Raw genomic sequence first — 21,079 nt, forward strand, 5'->3', positions numbered from 1 at the left:
ATAGATGCATCTTCTGAAGCAGTTGCTAGATGTTAAGATAAAGATTTTATGAAGATCTACTGCACTGCCAGGAGGTAAGATTCTAAGGCCTATTCAGTTATGAAAGTGACCCTCAAACCTCTTACCCTTTTTTTTTTTTACATAGGTTTATTGGCCCTAAATGTTTTACACCAAGGAAGGGGAACCTTATCCCTGGGTGGCCAAATGTGGCCTTCTAGTTCACACAACTTCACTAGAGTCCAGCCTCCACCATTTCCCCAAGTGATTTTATCTGTCTGCAATGTGTTCTTGATCTGTCTTACTTGCCTAGATGGAAGACTGAGGGTTGTGCAGCTAATAAAAACCAGACTGCAGCGTAGAATAATATATAAAGGGAAGAGTCACAACTGCTGCTCTGACCTATTTAAAACCCCCATAAAGTTGCCCATGAGTGAATGTGGCCCATGGACTGAAAAAGTTTTCCCCACCTGTGTGGAGATAGTCTGTTAGAGAAATGGGAGCACTGTTGGTCAAACAATTCTGGGCAAAAACTTGGGTAATTTGTTTCTGCTTCTATTCTATAAAAATACATGTTGTTTGGTTTTAGACTTTTATAGCATGTAGGTGTATGGTAGACTATGTGTTCAGCTTTAATAATATGTATGCCTGTTTGCTTACTCTTCCATCTGGACTCATTTTTTAAAAATATCTGTTAAATGGTTCCATATGCAAACTACTGTCTTGGTGCTTACAACTTACTATTGCCCGTTTAACTCTCAGCTTCATAGCTCTATAGAGTATTGCCCATTTCAAAAGAGATAAATGAGGATGCATTAGGAATTATAGTTTTAATCAAAGAATGAACTTCACAGGGTATGTGAGCTAAGGCTGCAGTCTCATGCAGAAACAAATCCCATTAAAACCTGACTGGCTTGTCTAACAAGGAACAGAATGTGTGTAAAGTTGTCATGAAATGCTAAATACAGTGTTTGTACAAAAATATATTGTAGGTTGATTTTACTGTTAAACCATGTATGCTGTTTGAAGAGTATTGTACCTGTAGGAGACAAGACTGTCTCTGGTCATCTCCTTCTGCCCCCTTCAGTTTTCCTTTTCTAAATGGCACTCAAAATTGTAGGGTTTTAGAAGCTACTGAGTAGTTTGGCCCATATTGATGGTTTGTTATTTTAAAAATAATGTTCTGTCTTCTAGGTATGCTGGTAAGAGGGGAGGTAGCAATATGCTTTAGTTAACCTGGGGGTAGTCAACCTTTTTATACCTACCGCCCACTAATGCATCTTTCTTGATGGTAAAATTTCCTTACCGTCTACCAGTGCTTGATGGAAGGATTCAGCTTGTGCCGTAGAACCCCCTACCACCCACCTAGAATCCTGAAACGCCCACTAGTGAGCGGTAGGGACCAGGTTGACAACCCCTGGGTTAACCCATCTGGCTTGGATTTGCATTGAGATGGATGTGCCATGAAGAATTGTTCTGAGGCATAGTGAGGATGTTACACGTTACTATAGCAACCCCATCCCATGTTAGCTAGGGCTGTTTCATACTCAGAACATATTAAAGTTTCTGATGGAAAACCCATTTACCACCAATGGAAAAAGCAGGATGCAATCGTATGAGACAGACCAGCTGATTCTGTTTATCTCTTTAGTTAAAACAAATAAATACATTATGCAGTTAGATTGATTCTCAATTTGGTGTTTTTTATGCTGAACTATTTACTGCAGGGTATATCTGTCAACTTGAATAAAGTTGTACCATTTATTTTAAAATAAAAACTAGATATTTCATTGCATTTAAAAATAACCATGTTTAAGTCACAACAATATACAAAATTATAAACAAAATACAAGCTTGTCTGACCTAAAAAAAGAATTTATTTTTTTTTAAAGTGCTCACCACGTACCAGTACCTCAGCTTCAGCTTGAAGTTTTGAGGCAAAACTTGGTAAACACTATATTTAATACAGATTCCATTAAAAGACTGGGCAAACCCCTGTACAGAATTATTGCATGAAAAGCACTGGGACTTTCACTTAGTGGTTTGTGGTCAAGTTTTCAGTGTATTGATGTAGCTTAACATCTTTCTGTAACTTCTGTGAGCCATGATAGAAGCTGTTTAGCTTGGTACATTTTGTAAGATATACAAAGTTGCTGCTAAAATCCCATTTAAGAATAAAATGGATTAAGTTCACATTAGTGGCAGCAGGCCATTTCTTTGATACTAATGCTATTGCAAAAGAAAGTCCAGAGGGAAGCTCCCATCTTGCTCCACTTACTGAGTTAGAAAAGCTTCTTTAAGGAAGTGGGACTTTACAGCTGCCCCAAGGGAATGACACCAAAACTGTACAAGTTGCGTTTTCTGCATTTGCTTTCCAATGACGACAGTGAAAAGTTGTTGTTTTTCCACATGGGAAATGTTGTCACTAATAGCAGTAATACCATCATACCATAATTAACTTGCTCAGTAGTCATGGGGTGTTCAGAACTGTGTTTGCCATTCCACTGTTGTACAGTGGAATTGCAAACACAGAAATGTCATCATAAGAAGCAGGCCTGTTACTGCCCATAGTCCAGTAGTATCCATCCTTCTTTCCCCTTGCTTTCTGCACCAGGCACTTGGCTAGTTCTGTAAACCTATAAAAACAAACAATTACTTTGTTATCTCCCAAAGCAGTGATTACCAATCCTAAAGACAGGTGAAGGATGAACTACAGTACTTAAGGCACTGAGAGTTTGGTTTACTGTTCTGGTACGGCTGCCCACACACTACAGCGGAAGCAAACCGCTTCAGCATCCAATTTGAGTCTTGAGTACTGCCAACAGCTCTGGTAAACTAATTCTCTAGCAAAGCAATCTCAGCTAAATGTAAAAGGAATAGAATTTTGTCAGAGTAACTCTAAGAAGATAAGAAAAGGGTGTTGGTTCAGGCTAGTGGCCCATCTAGTCCAGCACCTTGTTCTCACAGTGTCTACAAGCAGGTCAGGAGTACAACACTTCTCTGCCCACCAGCAATTCCTAACAATTTTGAAGACTTGAGACCACACAGGTTAGCTTCTTTTTGCCTTTACCTCTGCTTAAAATGCTTCTCTGTACATCAGTATCAGTTACAGAGAACTTCATTAAGTATGGAAAATGTTCAAAAACCAAAACTCTGCTTCTGATTGGCTGCAGGAAGCAGGACGTTCAGCTTCCAAAAATAGTTCGCAAACCGGAACAGTCACTTCCGGGTTTGCGACGTTCGGGAGCTAAGCTGTTTGAAAACCAAGGTACAACTGTATAGGTGATCAAGATAACTCAGCCTAAGAAAAAAAACTCCCTCACAGTAAACATGCCTGGGGGGTGGGTAGAGGCACCCACGTGGTCTCTTATACACATAGAACATACACCTCACAGAGGCTTCATTTTTCAGTGTGCAAAGATGAGCTAGCCACTGCTTCATTCTCATGCAGCTATTTCCTGAACAGCTGAGCAATGAGGAAGATTGTGGGGAGGATTCTCTCTGCTCCCCACATCTTTTCATCAAACAGCTGACTGCAGTTCCTGGTAGGAGGAGCTTGAGAAGAGAGGCTTTGTGGGACAGATCTGGCCCATGGACTGCCATTTCCCTACCACTGCTATGCCAGAACACATGTCAACATAAGCAAAAGCAGAGGTGTGCATATTCAAATATTTTCCAGTGTGTTTCATTCCCCAATTCTTTTAGCACAAATGCTCTTCAAATATTTTCTGCTAACATACCTGTATGGGTCAGATGTGTTCTCCTGGACAAAATTCCTGACAATATGAGCCACATCGTCATTGGACATAACATCCCAAAGGCCGTCAGTTGCCATGATGAGGACATCGCCTTCCTTGATGTTTTGTTTGGCAAAGTCTAATACTTCAACCTAGTCAGAATTGACGAAAAGATGCAAGCTTTCTTAACTGCTATCCTCAAACAGCTGGATGTTTGCAGTCTCCCTAGAGAATGGTTTAAATGGGGAGCCTGGAGTCCAGCAACTTGTGCAGAGCCACAGGTCTGCCACGCATGCTTTAAATACATGTCACTACAATAAGGGCATACAAGACAAGGCCTGCTGGATGGGACCAAAGGCTATCTTCTAGCACAGCATTATTATTTTTCTAACGGGGGAAGCCTGATGTTCCTGAGAAACTTAGATGCATAGTATGGAGGCAATAGCTCTCCCCTGTTGACAAACACATCAGTAGACCCTCAAAGTCAGTATACACATGCATGTCTAATTGGGTTCCTAATGACTAGCTACCCATTCTGTTTAGGGCTGCAGCATTATATGGACCTACTTTTTTGGGGTGGTTTTTTTAAAAAAATATCAGGCAAAATACTAGAAATAGTGACAAAGCTGAATTATCTTTCCCTGAAGATATTCATATGACCCAGAAAGGGGAAGGAAGCTGAACTACAATGGTAAACCCATGGCTGAAAAGACTTAGTGTGTCCTATCAATTTCCTACCTTTGGGATGCAGGACAGGAAAGGCTTGACTTCAACATCTGTTTCAATAACTCTCAACTGATGATCTCCCAGGCCTCGTGAAACAGCCAGGGTGCCTAGCAAGCGAGCCTAAAAAAGGATGAGGCATCAAGGAGTGGAAGAGTGTCACAAGCATGGAGCCAGCGGTAATTTCAAGTAGAAGTTATTAAAACATTCATCTTTTCAATGTAATATTCACAACAGATCACCATACACGTTTAAACACAAAGAACAATGTAATTAAATCTTTAAAAAAACAATGTTTCCAGCAGCAGCACACTTCTCAAGAGCCACATAAAAGCCATTAAGCATCTAGAGCTTGGGAATGCAATTTTGTTTTTATCTGGTCCCTAAAGATAATATACTTGACAACACGTAAACTGACAAGGGGAAGTTTCATAGTGGAGGCACTACTAACAAGGTAGCTCCACACTGTATGCAACTGTGCAATTTTTTACATGTTGAGCATGCTTCCAACTATGGAAAGGCAGCATACAACTAAAATTTATGTATGTATGCATGCATAAAAAACAGTATAGGAAGGACGCACTGGCTCTTCCCGCCCCCCCTTTCTTTCCTTGCAAGGACCCTGCAGGCACACCTGTTTTCCATGTCCATGGATAAGAGGATACTTGAGGTCATCTTTTGCTACCGTCTTGTATCCCCTGAAACGAGAAAGGTCATTTTTGCAGTCCTGTCATACCATGGCCACAATCCAATATGAAGATAAACATGTTCAGACACACTAAATGTAAAACATATTACTCCGTGGCTGCAGTCTTTGTATATAAATGTCCCTTTAATGCAGACATTTTAACTTTTCTACTAACTGCAGTACTCCGTTACACAAGGAGGTTCGCAAGGTTGAACATGAAGCTTGTAGCACAGTTAAAGTAATCAGTGACGTCAATCCCAAAGCCATTTCAGAGCACAGGCCTATCAGGTGGGTGGATTCAGAATTGCAGCTCAGATCTCCAGAAAGCACACAACTGCAGCATTGGAAGGGCCTCATCTAGTCCAACCCTCTGCAATGCAGGGATATGCAGTTGTCAAATACAGAGATCAAACCTGCGACCCTGGCATTATCAGCACCATACTCTAACCAGAAGCCAGACTACCATTAATTAACACCATTATTGAGTGGCTTACATCTCACATTTATGTTAAAAAAACAGCTGCACATTACCGATGGGTTCTTGGGAGCAAGCTTAGGCTGACAGAGGGGATTTTCTTCAATCCTTGGAGGGATTGAGAGACAAGAGCAGTGAGACAACCACTGTATCTCAAAATCTGATGTTGTCTCCTCTTGAAAGCCAAACACCTTTCCCCCCTATAATGTAAGCCAGACATAGGCAAACTCGGCCCTCCAGATGTTTTGGGACTACAACTCCCATGATCCCTAGTCAACAGGACCAGTGGTCAGGGATAATAATAATAAATTTTATTTATATCCCGCCCTCCCCAGCCGAAGCCGGGCTCAGGGTGGCTAACAACAATAAAACAGTACAAAAGTACAACACAAACAACACTCTAAAATCATTCATTATAAAATTAATTCAAATCAAGCCACTGGCAACCATTGGGCCAGGGCTCTGTGAAGATTGCCGAGGGAGGGAGTCAGGCTGTGCCCTGGCCAAAGGCCTGGTGGAACAGCTCTGTCTTGCAGGCCCTGCGGAAAGATGTCAAGTCCCGCAGGGCCCTAGTCTCTTGTGACAGAGTGTTCCACCAGATCGGAGCCACAGCCGAAAAAGCCCTGGCTCTAGTTGAGGCCAGCCTAACCTCTCTGTGGCCTGGGACCTTCAAGATGTTTTTATTTGAAGACCGTTTCTCTGTGGGACATACCAGGAGAGGCGGTCCCGTAGGTACGAGGGTCCTAGGCTGTATAGGGCTTTAAAGGTTAAAACCAGCACCTTAAACCCGATCCTGTACTCCACCGGGAGCCAGTGCAGCTGGTATAGCACCGGGTGAATGTGATCTCGCAGCGAAGACCCCATCAGGAGTCTCGCTGCAGCATTCTGCACCCGCTGGAGTTTCTGGGTCAGTCTCAAGGGCAGCCCCACGTAGAGCGAGTTACAATAATCCAGTCTGGAGGTGACCGTCGCGTGGATCACAGTGGCTAGGTCAGGGCGAGAGAGGTAAGGAGCCAACTGCTTAGCTTGGCGGAGATGGAAAAATGCCGCCTTTGTTATAGCTGCAATCTGCGCCTCCATGGAAAGGGAGGTGTCGAAGATTACACCCAAACTCTTAACGGACGGTGCTGGCACTAAGTGCGCCCCCGCAAGAGATGGGAGTTGCCTCCCCAATCCCATATCATCCCGTCCCAGCCACAGGACCTCTATCTTCGAAGGATTTAGCTTCAACCGGCTCCCACGTAACCATCCAGCCACAGCTTCCAAACATCTGGCCAGTGTGTCTGGGGCCGAGTCAGGATGGCCATCCATCAACAGATAGAGTTGGGTGTCATCAGCATACTGATGGCAACCCAGCCCAAAACTCCAGACAAGCTGGGCAAGGGGGCGCATAAAGATGTTGAAAAGCATCGGGGAGAGTATCGCACCCTGAGGTACTCCACACACCAAGGAGTGGCGCGATGACAATTCCCCCCCAAGCGCCACCAGAGAGAAACGAGCGCAGCCATTGAAGGACTGTGCCCTGGATCCCCACATCGGCAAGGCGGTGGTCCAGAAGTTCGTGATCGACCATGTCGAAAGCTGCTGACAGATCTAGAAGAATCAGCAGCCCCAACTAGCCTCAATCCAGCTGTCTACGAAGATCATCTGTTAGGGCAACCAGAGCTGTCTCGGTCCCATGACCAGCGCGGAAGCCGGACTGGAATGGATCCAGAGCCGATGTTTCATCCAGAAACCCACCAAGCTGTTCAGCAACCACTCTCTCAATCACCTTAATCACGGGAATGATGGGAAATGTAGTCCCAAAACATCTGGAGGGCCGAGTTTGCCTGTGCCTGATGTAAGCCATCCTGCCAGGTTAAGAAAATAGCATGGCTGAAGCAGATAGGCAACTAGAGACCAATAAGGGGAGAGAGATGAAGGGCTGCCATGCAGAAAACGGTGGCTGGTACTTTGCTGCTCCAAAGGGCAAGACTAGATTAAGTGTAGGACTGGAGAGTGTAAACAGCAAGGAAGCAGATTTTCAGCTAAAGACTAGAATAATCTTCCTAACAACTAGAGCTGTTTGACAGCAAAATAGATTGCCTTGGGAGATTGTAGATGCATTTAAGCAGAGGCTGGGTGGCTGTCAGGTGTTACAGGAGCATCCTACATTGGGCAGAGTGATGGCCTCCAATGCCCTTTCCAACACAATTCCACCACACAAGCACTGCTCATCCAGGGCATCCTCTTATCCAAGCCAAGAGAGGCTTGAGTGACTCACCAGCCTTCCATTGAGTAATCTCGATAAAGGACCTTCTGGCCCACATCATCTCCTCTCAATCTCCTTGGAAACTCAAACCGTATGAATTCATCTGCCAGAAGCTCTGGGTACATGAAAGCCTGCGAAGAAAAAGAACATTCAAAAATACTTAAAGTGGAAGCATCATTTTCAGGGGAATGTGGTAGAGAAAGTGGGGAAACTTGTGTTGCGTATTCTGCCACTGGTAAGTCCCTAATTATCAGTGGCATAATACTCTATTTCTATGGAGAATGGGAATAAAAATCCTTAAATTACTGGTAGAGTATTCTAATTTCAAAATTAAAACAAGGGTCCCAAAACCATAAAAGCAACAGGAATGATATTTGCAGGGAAACCTGTTTCCTTACAGAGATTGCTCCTCACTGGATATGAATAAAGGTCTGGGCTCAGAAAAAGCTCAATATGGAGGCCAAATGGCCGAAATATTGGGAAATATTGGAACAAGAAGGAGAGAAATTGAAATTGCAGAGTTTTGAGAAATTAAAAGATAAAGTGCGAGACTGGCTTCATTATTATCAAATAAGAGAGGCCTATAATTTGGACAAAAAAATTGGCTTCCAGGTGGAAAAATCAAAATTGGAAACAGAACTGTTAGATCCCAAAACAAAGATACTTTCAAGAATGTATAACTTGCTGTTAAAATGGAACACTCAGGATGAAACGGTTAAATCTGCTATGATTAAATGGGCACAAGACGTTGGACATAACATTATGTTTGCTGACTGGGAACAGTTGTGGACCACCGGTATGAAATTTACGGCATGTAATGCCTTAAGAGAGAATATTATGAAAATGATATATAGGTGGTACATGACACCAGTCAAGCTTGCAAAAATATATCATTTGCCTGATAACAAATGTTGGAAATGTAAAGAAAATGAAGGTACATTCTTTCACCTTTGGTGGACGTGCCCAAAGATTAAGGCTTTCTGGGAGATGATCTATAATGAAATGAAAAAGGTATTTAAATATACCTTCCTGAAGAAACCAGAGGCCTTTCTCCTGGGCATAGTCGGCCAATTGGTGCCAAAGAAGGACAGAACTTTCTTTATGTACGCAACAACAGCAGCAAGAATACTGATTGCAAAGTATTGGAAAACACAAGATTTACCCACCCTGGAAGAGTGGCAGATGAAGGTGATGGACTATATGGAACTGGCGGAAATGACTTGCAGAATCCGAGACCAGGGAGAAGAGTTGGTGGAAGAAGATTGGAAGAAATTTAAAGACTATCTACAGAAATATTGTAAAATTAATGAATGTTAAAATGATGATTGGATTGAATAGGGGGTATTAGCAACAAAGTTAATAAGAATATGCAAAAATGAATTGATAATGGATGAAAATATAGAGTTATAATATGTTAAGATATAGAGTTAAGATAAATGAAAGAGGGTAAGGATTTGCTGATTTGATTATCTAAATTGGAATACAAAAAGGGGAGGTGCGAGGAGGTCAAGGAAACAAGTTAATGAGCATAAAGTTATAAAAAATGGATTTGTTTTTTAATTCTCTTTTATCTATTCGTTTTTTGTATTTTGTATTTTTATTTGTATTTCTTCTTTTTTATGTATTTTTTTAGGTTTTCTTTTTTTTATTTTGTTCTTTTCATATGTTCTCTTTTGTATTTTGTAAACTGATGTTTTTGTAAAATTCTAATAAATATTATATAAAAAAAATAGAAAAAAAAGATATGAATAAAGGTCTGGTAAATCACCACTGTTTGTGCAGTCTAATTAACATTATTTTGAATGGCAGAATATAGATCTATTCTATATAAGGCTATACTCAGACACTTAATACTTCACACCACTTCAGTGCAACACAAAGCAAGAGTAGTAGTGATATCTCAGAATGAATCTGCTGTTCAGGATGACCATACTACTCATGAGAGATGGGTAGTGCAAGACAGACATGTTGCCATTAGAAAATATGCAGAAAGGTGCGTGTTTTTCTTACCAGATGTTGGATTCTCTGCCTCTCTGTTTCTGGAGTGAATTCAGTACTCAGGGGGACAATGCTTTGTTTTCGAACAAGGAGTGCCCTAAATAAAATAATATAAAAACTGAGTTTAACGCTTTCAAGTGGATTTCTCTCATTACATTTTTCAGACATAGGAATAAGTTGACAGGTGTATTTGATTGTTGCTATACAACCAGCTTCTTTAGTAATACAGGAGGTGGGGAAGAAGATCCTTTTTGGGCCAGCCCAAGAACTCAAGATGTGTATGCCACCACCCTACAAGTATACATTTGAAACACCTTTCATCAATATTACAACAAAGAGACTATCTCTCCACAAGCTATGCCTGAAGAGTGGCAAGAAGTTAATCCATAAGGCAGCTGTTAGCTGTCCCAACACTCTGCTCCCGAAGGCAAAAAGTGAAATTTCAATTCTTCTTTAAAAAGCATGCTCACAGCATCTTTATATTTTTCCAAGGAAAAACAGCCACACAGGACCTCCTTTCAGATCAGGACTTCTAAATTCTGGGAAGAGAGGTTTAACCCTTTTCTCCCTGCACCAGTGTAGCATTGAAAATCAACACAAAACACACACACCTGTTTCCATGCAAAGATTCAAACAGGAAACAGGGAAGGGATTTTCATTAGGAACCTGGTGTAGGGAGGAAAGGGTTAAACACCATTCCTGACCCTGATTAAGGCCTCCAGCAGCTGCTTTTTTTCGATTTTAACAAGCATGCTTAATATAATACATTCAATACTTAACAAAACATCTAATTCTGTTAAACAGAGAAAACTAACATTAACTGAGTATCTTTCTTACTCAAGAGACATGAAGAATCCTGCTATATAACTAGGCTAAAAGGACAATGTTGGGTCTCATCCTAGGTTGCATTTGGATGTGAACTCACCTGCTGTCACCTGCATTTGCCACATAGAGCTTTCCCTGCAAGTAAAGTGCAGCCAGTGCAGTACAACCTCCTGATTGGCCAGTAGCTTCCATCTCCTGACCAATTACATCATCCTGTTGGGGAAAAACATCTGATGATGATGCAAAGCAGGTGCTGTATTTCTCAGCGAAGTCTGAAATCTAACTTTAAGACCACTGTTAGATAACTAATCATCCGGACACTCAGTCAGTTCAAACAAACACATGCCACTTTCTTTTCGTGCGATTATGTTTTCACATACATGATTGTGCAGCAAACGTTTCTTGTGAATTGGCAGCTTACATGGGAACAGATCTGTCATAGTAAACTTTATATACCAAGCAGAAACGCATAGGGTACTAAGTCTGCATCGGCACAACATTTGACAATGAGTCATGGAATAAACAGCCTGGCTGGTTTGCCTGGCTGTGAAAACAACAGGATCTTGAGCAAGATTTGCACCAACGGCCATCTGTGACATAAGGAGCCTTAACCCCCCCAGAGACAAGAAAGGGGGAAACAAGGTCACTCACACATTCCTGGAAGGCCTTCTCCAGTGCTCCAATTACCACATCCTCCTGCCGAATTTGTTTTTCTTCCACGAACTGTGGGTCACTTTGGCAAACGCACTGCCCACTGAGGTGCATTGGGGGACGGTCTTGAGTGATGCCTTCCACCACATCCTCCAATTTCTGCTTGATGCAACAGTGCAAGTAGTTGGAGGCCAAGATAGATGCTTCTGGTCCACCATGACCATCAAACAGTGCCCAGTAGTGGCCAGTCAGATACTGAAAGTCAAAGCATTGAGACTTTTACCATCATTTAGTACACTCTTCCATGCTGTTGCCAGAACATCTGGGGGTGCAGCAGGCTGCATGTTTGCTTTGTATGTGGGAGCCAGACTCACAATTCTCACTTAAGCAAGTCACCAATCACTCAACCTCACCTGCTTCAGTGTGGTTGTGAGGATTAGAATTATAAACCACTCTATAGTCTGAAAACTGAAGCAGACCGGTGTGTGCTTCAGGAATCAATTCATATTATTATTAAAACATTCTAAAACACAACCCTCACATCTGCTTGTTAGGAACTTTGGATAGAAATTCATTCACACAAGAGCAAGCATTTCCTCTTTTGCTGTAAGCCACAATTATACAGTGGTACCTCGGGTTAATAACTTAATTCATTCTGGAGGTCCATTCTTAACCTCAAACTGTTCTTAACCTGAGGCACCACTTTAGCTAATGGGGCCTCCTGCTGCTGCTGCACCGCCGGTGTGCAATTTCTGTTCTCACCCTGAACCAAAGTTCTTAACCCGAGGTACTATTTCTGGGTTAGTGGAGTCTGTAACCTGAAGCGTCGGTAACCCGAGGTACCACTGTACTCCAAAGTGTACCATAGAATCTGCTAGTTCCACAAGGGCATCAGCTGCCCACTCTCTGACGTACAAACTTCCTCTATATTCCAAGTTTTACTCTGAGCTTTGCTGTTGTTGTTCTTTCCTTTATCTAAATGGATTTGCCAGGCAGATACAAACTCGCAGCTCATGCCTTTCACGGGATTCTCAGAATGTTGAATGAGGAATTGAAGAACAAACCAAGCCATTCAGCGTATGCCGTAAGAGGAATAGGAAGATGCCCTAATTGTTTAGAAATACTTGTGCTTCACTCATATTGACCCCACATGACTATGGTCTGGTCCAGAAATAATTAGTCCACTGAAAGGAAGCCAGATAGTTATAAATGGGAGAGAATGCCATACTTGTGAGAGCAAAACAGTTAGCAAAAGCCACTTAAGACAAAGCTAGGAGCTAGATAGACATAGCTGCCACTTTTAATGGGTACGACATCTGGCACCTCTCTGTCTGTGAACTGTGAAAAGATCTGCAGTCCAAAGAGGAAAAGAAGAAATATGTTGTTGTGACCTTTACCTCTGATGAATGCAAATAAATGACACAACCTCCATTTCCCACAATGTAAGAATGCCTACCATGACATCTGACTGGATGTGAATATAGCATTCTGTAATCACTCAAAATATCTTACTAGATATAATGATTATGTAAGTCCTGTTTCAATTTTCTGACTGACAATAGTTAAATTAGTAAGTTGGCCACTATGGAACTGCTCTCCGCCACAGCCTCTTCCTGCTCACTAAACCCTGTTGCCTCTTCAGCTTCTGACACCTCCTTCTCCCTCTGACCACTCATTGTCATCCCACCACCAATCCCTGGGTTCTGAGCCTTCTTTCCTTGGGGGTTCCCCAGTTGGTGCCGCCCACCTTTTCTCTGTTTCCAGCCAGTCCATGACAGCCACTATACTGAATATGGAATCTCCGTAAATCATCTTAAGACGTTACAAAGTTGGGGACAAATATAACTGCCAAGCAATTAAACTCATGCACTCTGTATATGTTCAGAGACATTCACCTATAGACCTATTCACCTATGAAGTTTCAGATCTGAATCAAAACAGGTTCTGCCATAGGCTGAGCCTTGGTAAGTCCTGGCTCTAATTAATCCCTGCTGTAGACGGAAACGCTACATCTGAACTCACCTCAGTAGTGCACAGAATCAGCCACTCCTGGTCCTCTTCTTTGCCATGTTCCCTCTTTCTGATAGAGATATGACAGCATGTTGCTTGGTCTTCATTGAATTCTGATTTTTCTGCATTGATGGTTCTGATGGCACAAGAAACAAAATCACTAGAATAACTGAAGCAATTCCATTTTATTAGGTCCAATGTAATTGAAAACTAGCAATTTTATGGTTGATGACACAATTGACTTCAAATGACACCCTGCAGGTGCCAAGAAGCTGAGTAGTCTTGGAGCCTAAAAGCAGGATGCAACCTGTTTTATCAGACCTTATAAGATACTAGTGAGTAGGAGAGTACACCCAAATCACCAAGACTGAGAATCTATAGAAATCCAAGCTGCAGGCCTTTAGTTCTGGGCTAGCAGACATAATCCTAGAGCAAGCAAGTGCCACAGTCATTCATAAGGCCTTTGAGAAAACAGTGAGAAGTGGTGTGATAGGAAATACCTGCATATTGCACGTGGTTATGGAGAAAGGGCAGCAGCCCAGCTATGCAGGGAGTAGGTCTCCCTTTACACTCTGGGTCCTCTACGTTTATTCTAGGGGCTCCACGTTTTTTCTGTAGGTGCTGAACCGGGTGCCTTTCCTGTCACCTTTCCTCTGTTCCAAGCACAGGGGCACCGCAAGAATATAATTTAGCCACAGAATCCCCATTAATCCGATTCATTATGGCCTGGGGTGCCTTGAATGATGGTCAGGGGTGCCGCAAGCAACACTGGCCTCTGTCCCTCCTTACTTCCCTCCCTCCTTGGATGCCCTCTCACGTCTATGTCTCCATCAGGCTGCTAAGGCTGAGGGCATCCTCTTCCCAGCCCCTGGGGGGCAGCACGAGGAGACACCTCTCTTTGAGGTGGGGGGCATCTCAGAAACCAGGGGCAGTGGTGGAAGCTACCCAGAGGACTCCCAAAAAGAAGGGAGCGGAGCCTGAGGGAACACTCCACAAGGCTTGGAGTGTGTTTCCCCAGAGAGGAGCCACAGAACAAATGTTGTTGGTCAAGGGAGCCATGGACTCAAAAAGGTTGAAAACCTCTGCATTATGGAGATAATGACTTAGCACAGGAAATGGCTGACGTTCTAAATGTTCTTTCCTCTTTCTGAGCAAAAAGTGTCCTCTTTCAAAAGATATTGCCCCACTGACTGACTCAACATTCACCCACACCAAGAGGCAAGACTTGCTATTTTGCCGTGCTCTTGTTATGTAGCATAATCTATTGCAGCAGTGGGTCAACATAGTTTCAACATTAATTTTATTGATTTATTTTATTAGATTCCTACAACGTATTATTTTAACAACACACACACACACACACACACACACACACACACACACACACACACACACTAAAGTATTTCACCCTAGCCCAGAATATCTCGGACTACCATTTGTATGGAGTGTGATAGAAACTTTATGCCAGGCTTCCTCAAACTCAGCCCTCCAGATGTTTTTGGCCTACAACTCCCATGATCCCTAGCTAAGCAGGACCAGTGGTCAGGGATGATGGGAACTGTAGTCGCAAAACATCTGGAGGGCCGAGTTTGAGGAAGCCTGCTTTATGCTAAGGAAGTTTTATAATGTGATGGGAATAATCTGTTTTCGTTTTTGGTCACATACATATTAAAGCTGTATCATAGCCTTTGGCTAATACAATAAACTTATGGAAAAAGATGTACTAATCAGTTGCAAAGGACTCTATGCATCAAACCATGTGCCAATTTTATTAGTAATTTTTTTCACAACTGCTTTTTGGCTTACTTTAGTGTGCCAGATATCAAAGAAGCACCCTCCAAATTCTTCCAGTATCTTATTATTAGGAGTTTGCCCACTAGTAAAAGAGAACTTGTTAGGGTTTCTGAACTGTAAGTTAGCGTTATTTTTCATAAAAAGATATTACAGTCAAACATAACTATGCCTGCTGCTAGTGGTGCATGAAGGGTAAGAACCACAGTTAAATTGCTAGACAGACTCAGGTCATGCCCCTTCTCCTTGCAGAGGAAGTGAAGCCTTTCTACTTCCTCTTCCTCTCTCTCTCTCTCTCTCTCTCTCTCTCAGCATCATGTAATAAACCAGAACAGACATGCTTAAGCTAGCTCTAAGCTTGGAACAAGTGTCTGAAGCTATCTTACTGCATTTTCCACCCAATTTAGCATATATTATCGTTGCTGCTGCATGAAACAATGCAGACCTTGAATCGGTAAGTAAACATTTTAAACTTACTTAACAGTTTGTGTCTGCTCATTGCAAATTCAAATAATTAATTTATTCCCACAAAAAGACTGAGCACGTTTAGAGGTGTTTTGTCCAGGACCTGCTTTTATTTCATCAAATATTTCCTCCAATAACTCTCCCGCATATCCACTGCATATGTTGAATAAAACCTAACACTGCACATCCTCTCCAACAGCTTGGTGAATAGGAGGAGCTAATATGGCCTAAACATATAGGGAAGAGATACCATTTTTGCAGTATTTTAAGTGCTACCTATTTTGTCAAGGTCAGTAAAGATTTTCTGGCACACTGAAGTCCAGTCATATTGATTGACAGTAATATTACAGTCTTTTCCCTGCCCGCTGCATAGCAATTCCCCAAATTGTCTGGAAAGCAGCAGAAACAACTAAAAATTTGTCTGGCCCTAATACATTAAGGAGGTGGGTGGGCTAAAACATTTTCATTTGTTTTGGTCCAATATCACTGAGGCAGCTCCTGCAACAAGGAAGCTCTTGTTTCTATTCCTACAACTACACTAAGCTCAACATAAGCAACTTGCCTTCTTTCTTTCATGCTGAAAGCAGTTTTTGTCAGTCACATGGTGTTGCTTCTTTATTTTCTGAAAGTGTTTGTTCATATAGAGTTAGAAAACCTGCTGTGTTTGGTTCCCCCCCGCCACCCCCTTGAGGATTTGTTGACCTCACAGAATGCAATTCATCTGAAGAGTTCAGTCTGAGGACAGGTTTATAATTTCAACAGGCAGAGAACATAAGATTTCCTGTAGCTTTATGCAAACAAATCATTAAGAAAAAAAGAGGCACTTGATACAATGGCCTCAGTTTCAGTTTCAACCTCAAATTCAATGTGTTTTTCTACGTGCAGAGCAGTGTTTCTCAACCAGGTGGTAGGGGCATGAATATTTTTTTAAAGTACATTAGAAGTAAAACATTAACAATCTTAAAATATAAAAACATGAAGTATTATGTTCAGAAGGTGAGAAGATCATTTGCAGTGTATTACACGATGTGCACGTCATCATGAGTGCACAATAGTTTGGCGTTCTCTCATGACCAGTGTAGTGCACAATATACCTCACTGAGCAGTTCACTGTGCATGGTGCAGTTAATTAGTCATGTGTTTATTTGTGCTGTTTATTTCCTTTACTCTTGGAAAATTGAACATTTATTTACTTATTTATTGGGTTCCTTGGAGGAATGGTGGAATAATAATATGATACGATATAATATGATATGATATACAGTCATGCCTTGGGTTGAATGTGTTTCAGGTTGAGTGCTTTCGGGTTGCGCTCCGTGGCAACCCGGAAGTAACAGAGCGCATTACTTACGGGTTTCGCCGCTCGTGCATGCACAGATGCTCAAAATGACGTCACGTGCATGTGCGGAAGCGGCAAAACGCCCCGCGCGCAGACGCGCCGTTGCATCTTGCATACTATTCAGGATGCGAACGGGGCTCCAAAACGGATCCCGTTCGCATCCCGAGGTACCACTGTAATGTGATATAATATAATATAATATAATATAATATAATATAATATAATATAAGTAATAACAACCTCTGAGAAGTTTACAATAAGACACCATATGCTACTGCTATTACATAGCAAATATTCCTGAATTAAAGGCAGGTGTGTTGCAATGAGCAAGCAGGAGAACATGGTATTAGTGTTCTTGGAATCTGGTAACCCTGTAAAGAATTTGACCTTTTTCATAAAAGCCAAGGAGTACACTCTTTCAGCACATTCAATGCCCAATATTTCATCAACGGAAACCTCCCCCCCCTTTCTTCGAGTACTGCACTTGCAATCTTCCAATCTGCCCACCCCCCACCCAAAAAAGGGAAGACAATTTCAGCTGGGTATGAGATGGAGAGATCCAGGAAGTGAGTCAGCCCAGAGAACTATGACTATTAATTGATCCCAGTTGGCTTTGCTCACTAAACTCCTCCATCTCCTAGTTAGGCCTTGCAGTCTGACCAGCCCAGGAGTCTCTGAGCTTATGCTGTAGTTGCATTAAAATTGAGGGAAGGGTTGCAGAAAGAAATGCATTTATATTTTGTTCAGTAATAGTGGTTACATACAAGTCAATATTTTTAAAATTATCTTCAATAAGAGCCTGTTTCTCTATGGTTCTGGTTTTGTCATAATTTGTTGCATTATAATGTTACTGCTTTGCATTTTATATTCAAGAACAAAATAATATAATCTCTTATGCAATGAACACGTTACTGCAAGAACTTGGATATTCAATATTTGAAAATATACCAGCAGTCCATACTAACATCTGTGCTTCAAAATTTTGCTTTATAATTGAAAATGAGTGGGGATTGGTTTCATAAACCTATCTTCACTGGGCTCTGTGTATCAGATGCCATTTGGGTATTTCAAGCTTTTTATGGTAAGAAAAGCATCCAGAAAACCAAGAAAGTCCCAGTGGTAGGAAAGAATGAGGAAGAAACTCCAGCTGCTTTTAAAAAACTGGAGTTTGTTACTCTTACTAATAGAACAAGAACTGAGAAAACCCTTCTGTCCTCTCCTGTTGATCTCATCTGTTGAGTGAAATGAGAACTTGCTCTAGTATTTGGATGTGCTCAGACTTAGTTCTCTTCAATAGCTTTTATTTAGTCAGGTGATGTAAAAGATTAATCTTCAGGACTTGCACAATAACATCAGTTTCGGACAGCTGTCATAACTTGTGTGTGTATCAATGGCACTAACAACTTCTGCTGGGAATACATATAAGCAGTGATCAGTCCTGTGCTGCTGCATGGAAAACCATTTCCATAACTAAACAGTGTGTACGTAACACAGTAGGGAAGGATGTATTAATGTTAAATAAAGTTGTTAGACTGCTAATAGGGCTTACTTATCATGGCTGTTAAATATATAATTAAGTACCACAGACCACTTTCATTTTTCTTTACAGATTAATCTCCAGATTCAATGCTGTGTCCCCCATCTCCTCCATAAATCATAGGTCTTAGTGTTCATTTACAATTGTTGCTGTGATGGGTTTATTTACTGCTGGTGATAACTGGCTACTGTGATGGGAAAGTTTGTTTTGCTGGACAGGTTGGGTCCCCAAGTGCTTTCTTTTTCTTTTTCCCTGCGAGCAAACAGTTAATGAATGGCAGCCTCTGATTGGTCGGGGTTCCAGGAGGGGGAGTTGAAAAGGAGAGGATTTTGAGAGACAGTTTGTAGGTTGGGAGAATAGGGAGTGAGATAGGGAGTGAGAGGAGAGAATGTTGGTTCTGGGTAGAAACATCCACTCTGAGGAATATATCACAAGCTAGAGAAAGGAATCTCTGAGCTTAGTGTGAAGCAGAGTGTGTGGTGTCCTGAAAGAGGCCAGGAATTAACTGGGAGGCTGAGCCAGGAGAAGTAGAAGCTGGAAAGATACAGCCTACTTGGGTCTCAATTCCAGTCAGGAGGGGAGAGATTCTTCTACAAAAAGAGAAGACTCCCAAACCAGTTAAGAGGGGTGTGGTGATCCCTTGGGTCTGTTACTTGGAGTACCTCAGGAGTAGGGTTGTCTAAGAGGTGTGTAACTGACAGGAAGTACCACTTTGTTTAAGAAGCAAAGTATTAAGCGGCAACAGCTGTGCAACAACTGAGAAAGAACTGAAGTGAAATAGCATTATATTCTGAAGTATCCTATGTTTTACCCACTTGTGTCATAAAATTTCTTTGTTTAATAAAATCTTTATTGTTTATTTGATCAAATCCTGCCTGAGACTCCAAATTATTAAGTTTTCCCTCCCACAAGGTCCCCACAAGATAATCTGGGGTAGTTTGTAGGAATTTGTGGAACTGGTGTTCTGTGAGGTCAGGGCCCAACGGTGCCAGGGGTAAAAGTGCTGTTGTGCCCGTCGCAGCTACTAGCATGAATGCTCCTTACTAGTACTTTTCCTCTATCACCTGTAATATGCAAACGCTGCATTAAAAGCACTTCACAGTCACAAGTTTGCCAGAACTTCTAGAATGGACTGTATAAGTACAGAGACTGAGCCAGGGCCAAGAACAAATTTCATCCTAAAGCACAGAGGTCAATTCAGCCAAAGTTAAGCACATGTATGTTCCACTGATTTTACTGGGGAGTTAAATCCCTTCAGCTGAACTCAATAGGACTTCAGGTGCTTCACTTCAGCAGAATCCTGCCCACAAAGTCAAAGCATTAAAGTAAGGAGGATGCTTGTAGGCACTAAGTCACACCATTTAGGTTGTTATTCCCTTATCATGGTCTGTGGTATTACTACATAGGTATAAGAAAGGGAAGCAAATTGCTTATTTCTCACTTGCCTCCCCTTTCTATCCATTCTGTGCGACAGGATGGATGCTGCTGTCGTCAAAGCACCACCGTGTCAGAAGAAACCAGTCTTGCCACACATTTCCTTGCCATACAACTATTAAAAGTACAAATGTTCTCTTTGGTAGAGAATCAAGCAATTCAAAGCAGCCCCACATTCTGCCATTGTGGTTTACAATCTCATGCTGTACCACTTACATCCAGAAAACACAGGTTATGCTGAGTTAGTTGCTATCTCTACCTACCTTACAGACTGTGCATTATTGCAACTTGTAATAACCTTACAATATTGCCCAGAACAAAGGCTACAAAATTATGATTTAACCAAAGCCGTCCAGCCCATCACTAAGAGTGAGTCGTGGCAAAATAGTGAGAGAGGGACTTGAACCAGGGAACCCAGATGTAAGACTAGGAAAAAAAAACATTTTAAATTTTCAAAACAGCATCAGATTTCTCGATCTCCTTGATACTACAGGGACAAACAGAAATGTGCGGGCCAGGTCTCACTCTCAGCCAACAGGGGCGTCTGCACACGTGTGCGTGAAAAATGCACTAAACTGGGCAAGCAGGATTGTCGTGCCATTTTTTTAAAAGTCCTGGCTTTTTAAGCTCTATAGGGTTACTTGCTGCTTTTGCACACCTCTAGGCGTAACCTCCAGCTGCTGCCGATTTGGCATGGTAGTCCTCAAGAGGTGTTTGTTTGTTTAAAGTTTATTTTTAAGCCACTGCTTTGCAAGAGGTATCCCCAAGTCATGCGCCCCGGCCGCCCACTTACTCTGCATAGCCCGCGTTCCACTGGAGGGGCTTGTCTCGCGGCGGGCAGGCGACGGGGCGCTTGCCAGGCTGCCTCTCCCCGGCCGAGGCAGCTCCACGCAGGAGTTTGGGCCGCCTGTACGGCAACCGGGGGAGCTGCGGCTGTGGCCGTGTGCCTCCTTCCTCCGTTGGCCGCTGCTGCTGCTGCTGAGGAGCGCCTTTCCCTCGGCTCGCCGCGCTCAAGAAGCGCCTCTTGAACCAGTCCGAAGACATGAAGCGAAAGGAACGAGAGGTCCGCTCCCTCGCCTCTCCCGCAGCCAACTGAGAAGCCCAGCGCTGTTCCAGATCCAGGGAGCCGTTCCCGCAGCCAATGGGCGTCGCGCTCGT

The 21,079-nt window shown here is 42.4% G+C and overlaps 1 protein-coding gene across 1 annotated transcript; it reads right to left on the reverse strand.

Moving 5' to 3' along the window:
• Positions 1 to 1,681: 1,681 nt before the first annotated feature.
• PPM1M (protein phosphatase, Mg2+/Mn2+ dependent 1M) lies at positions 1,682 to 21,027 on the reverse strand. The gene is made up of 10 exons (XM_053377528.1): positions 20,715 to 21,027; positions 13,368 to 13,491; positions 11,346 to 11,600; positions 10,795 to 10,907; positions 9,882 to 9,966; positions 7,884 to 8,002; positions 5,092 to 5,155; positions 4,473 to 4,580; positions 3,738 to 3,886; positions 1,682 to 2,633 (listed from the first exon to the last, which is right to left on the reverse strand). Exons 1-10 carry the CDS (start codon positions 20,963 to 20,965, stop codon positions 2,468 to 2,470), a joined length of 1,434 nt encoding a protein of 477 aa, XP_053233503.1. The 5' UTR covers positions 20,966 to 21,027; the 3' UTR covers positions 1,682 to 2,467.
• Positions 21,028 to 21,079: the final 52 nt, after the last annotated feature.

This window comes from Podarcis raffonei, chromosome 2, assembly GCF_027172205.1.
Source record: "Podarcis raffonei isolate rPodRaf1 chromosome 2, rPodRaf1.pri, whole genome shotgun sequence".
In the NCBI taxonomy this organism is placed as follows: domain Eukaryota; kingdom Metazoa; phylum Chordata; class Lepidosauria; order Squamata; family Lacertidae; genus Podarcis; species Podarcis raffonei.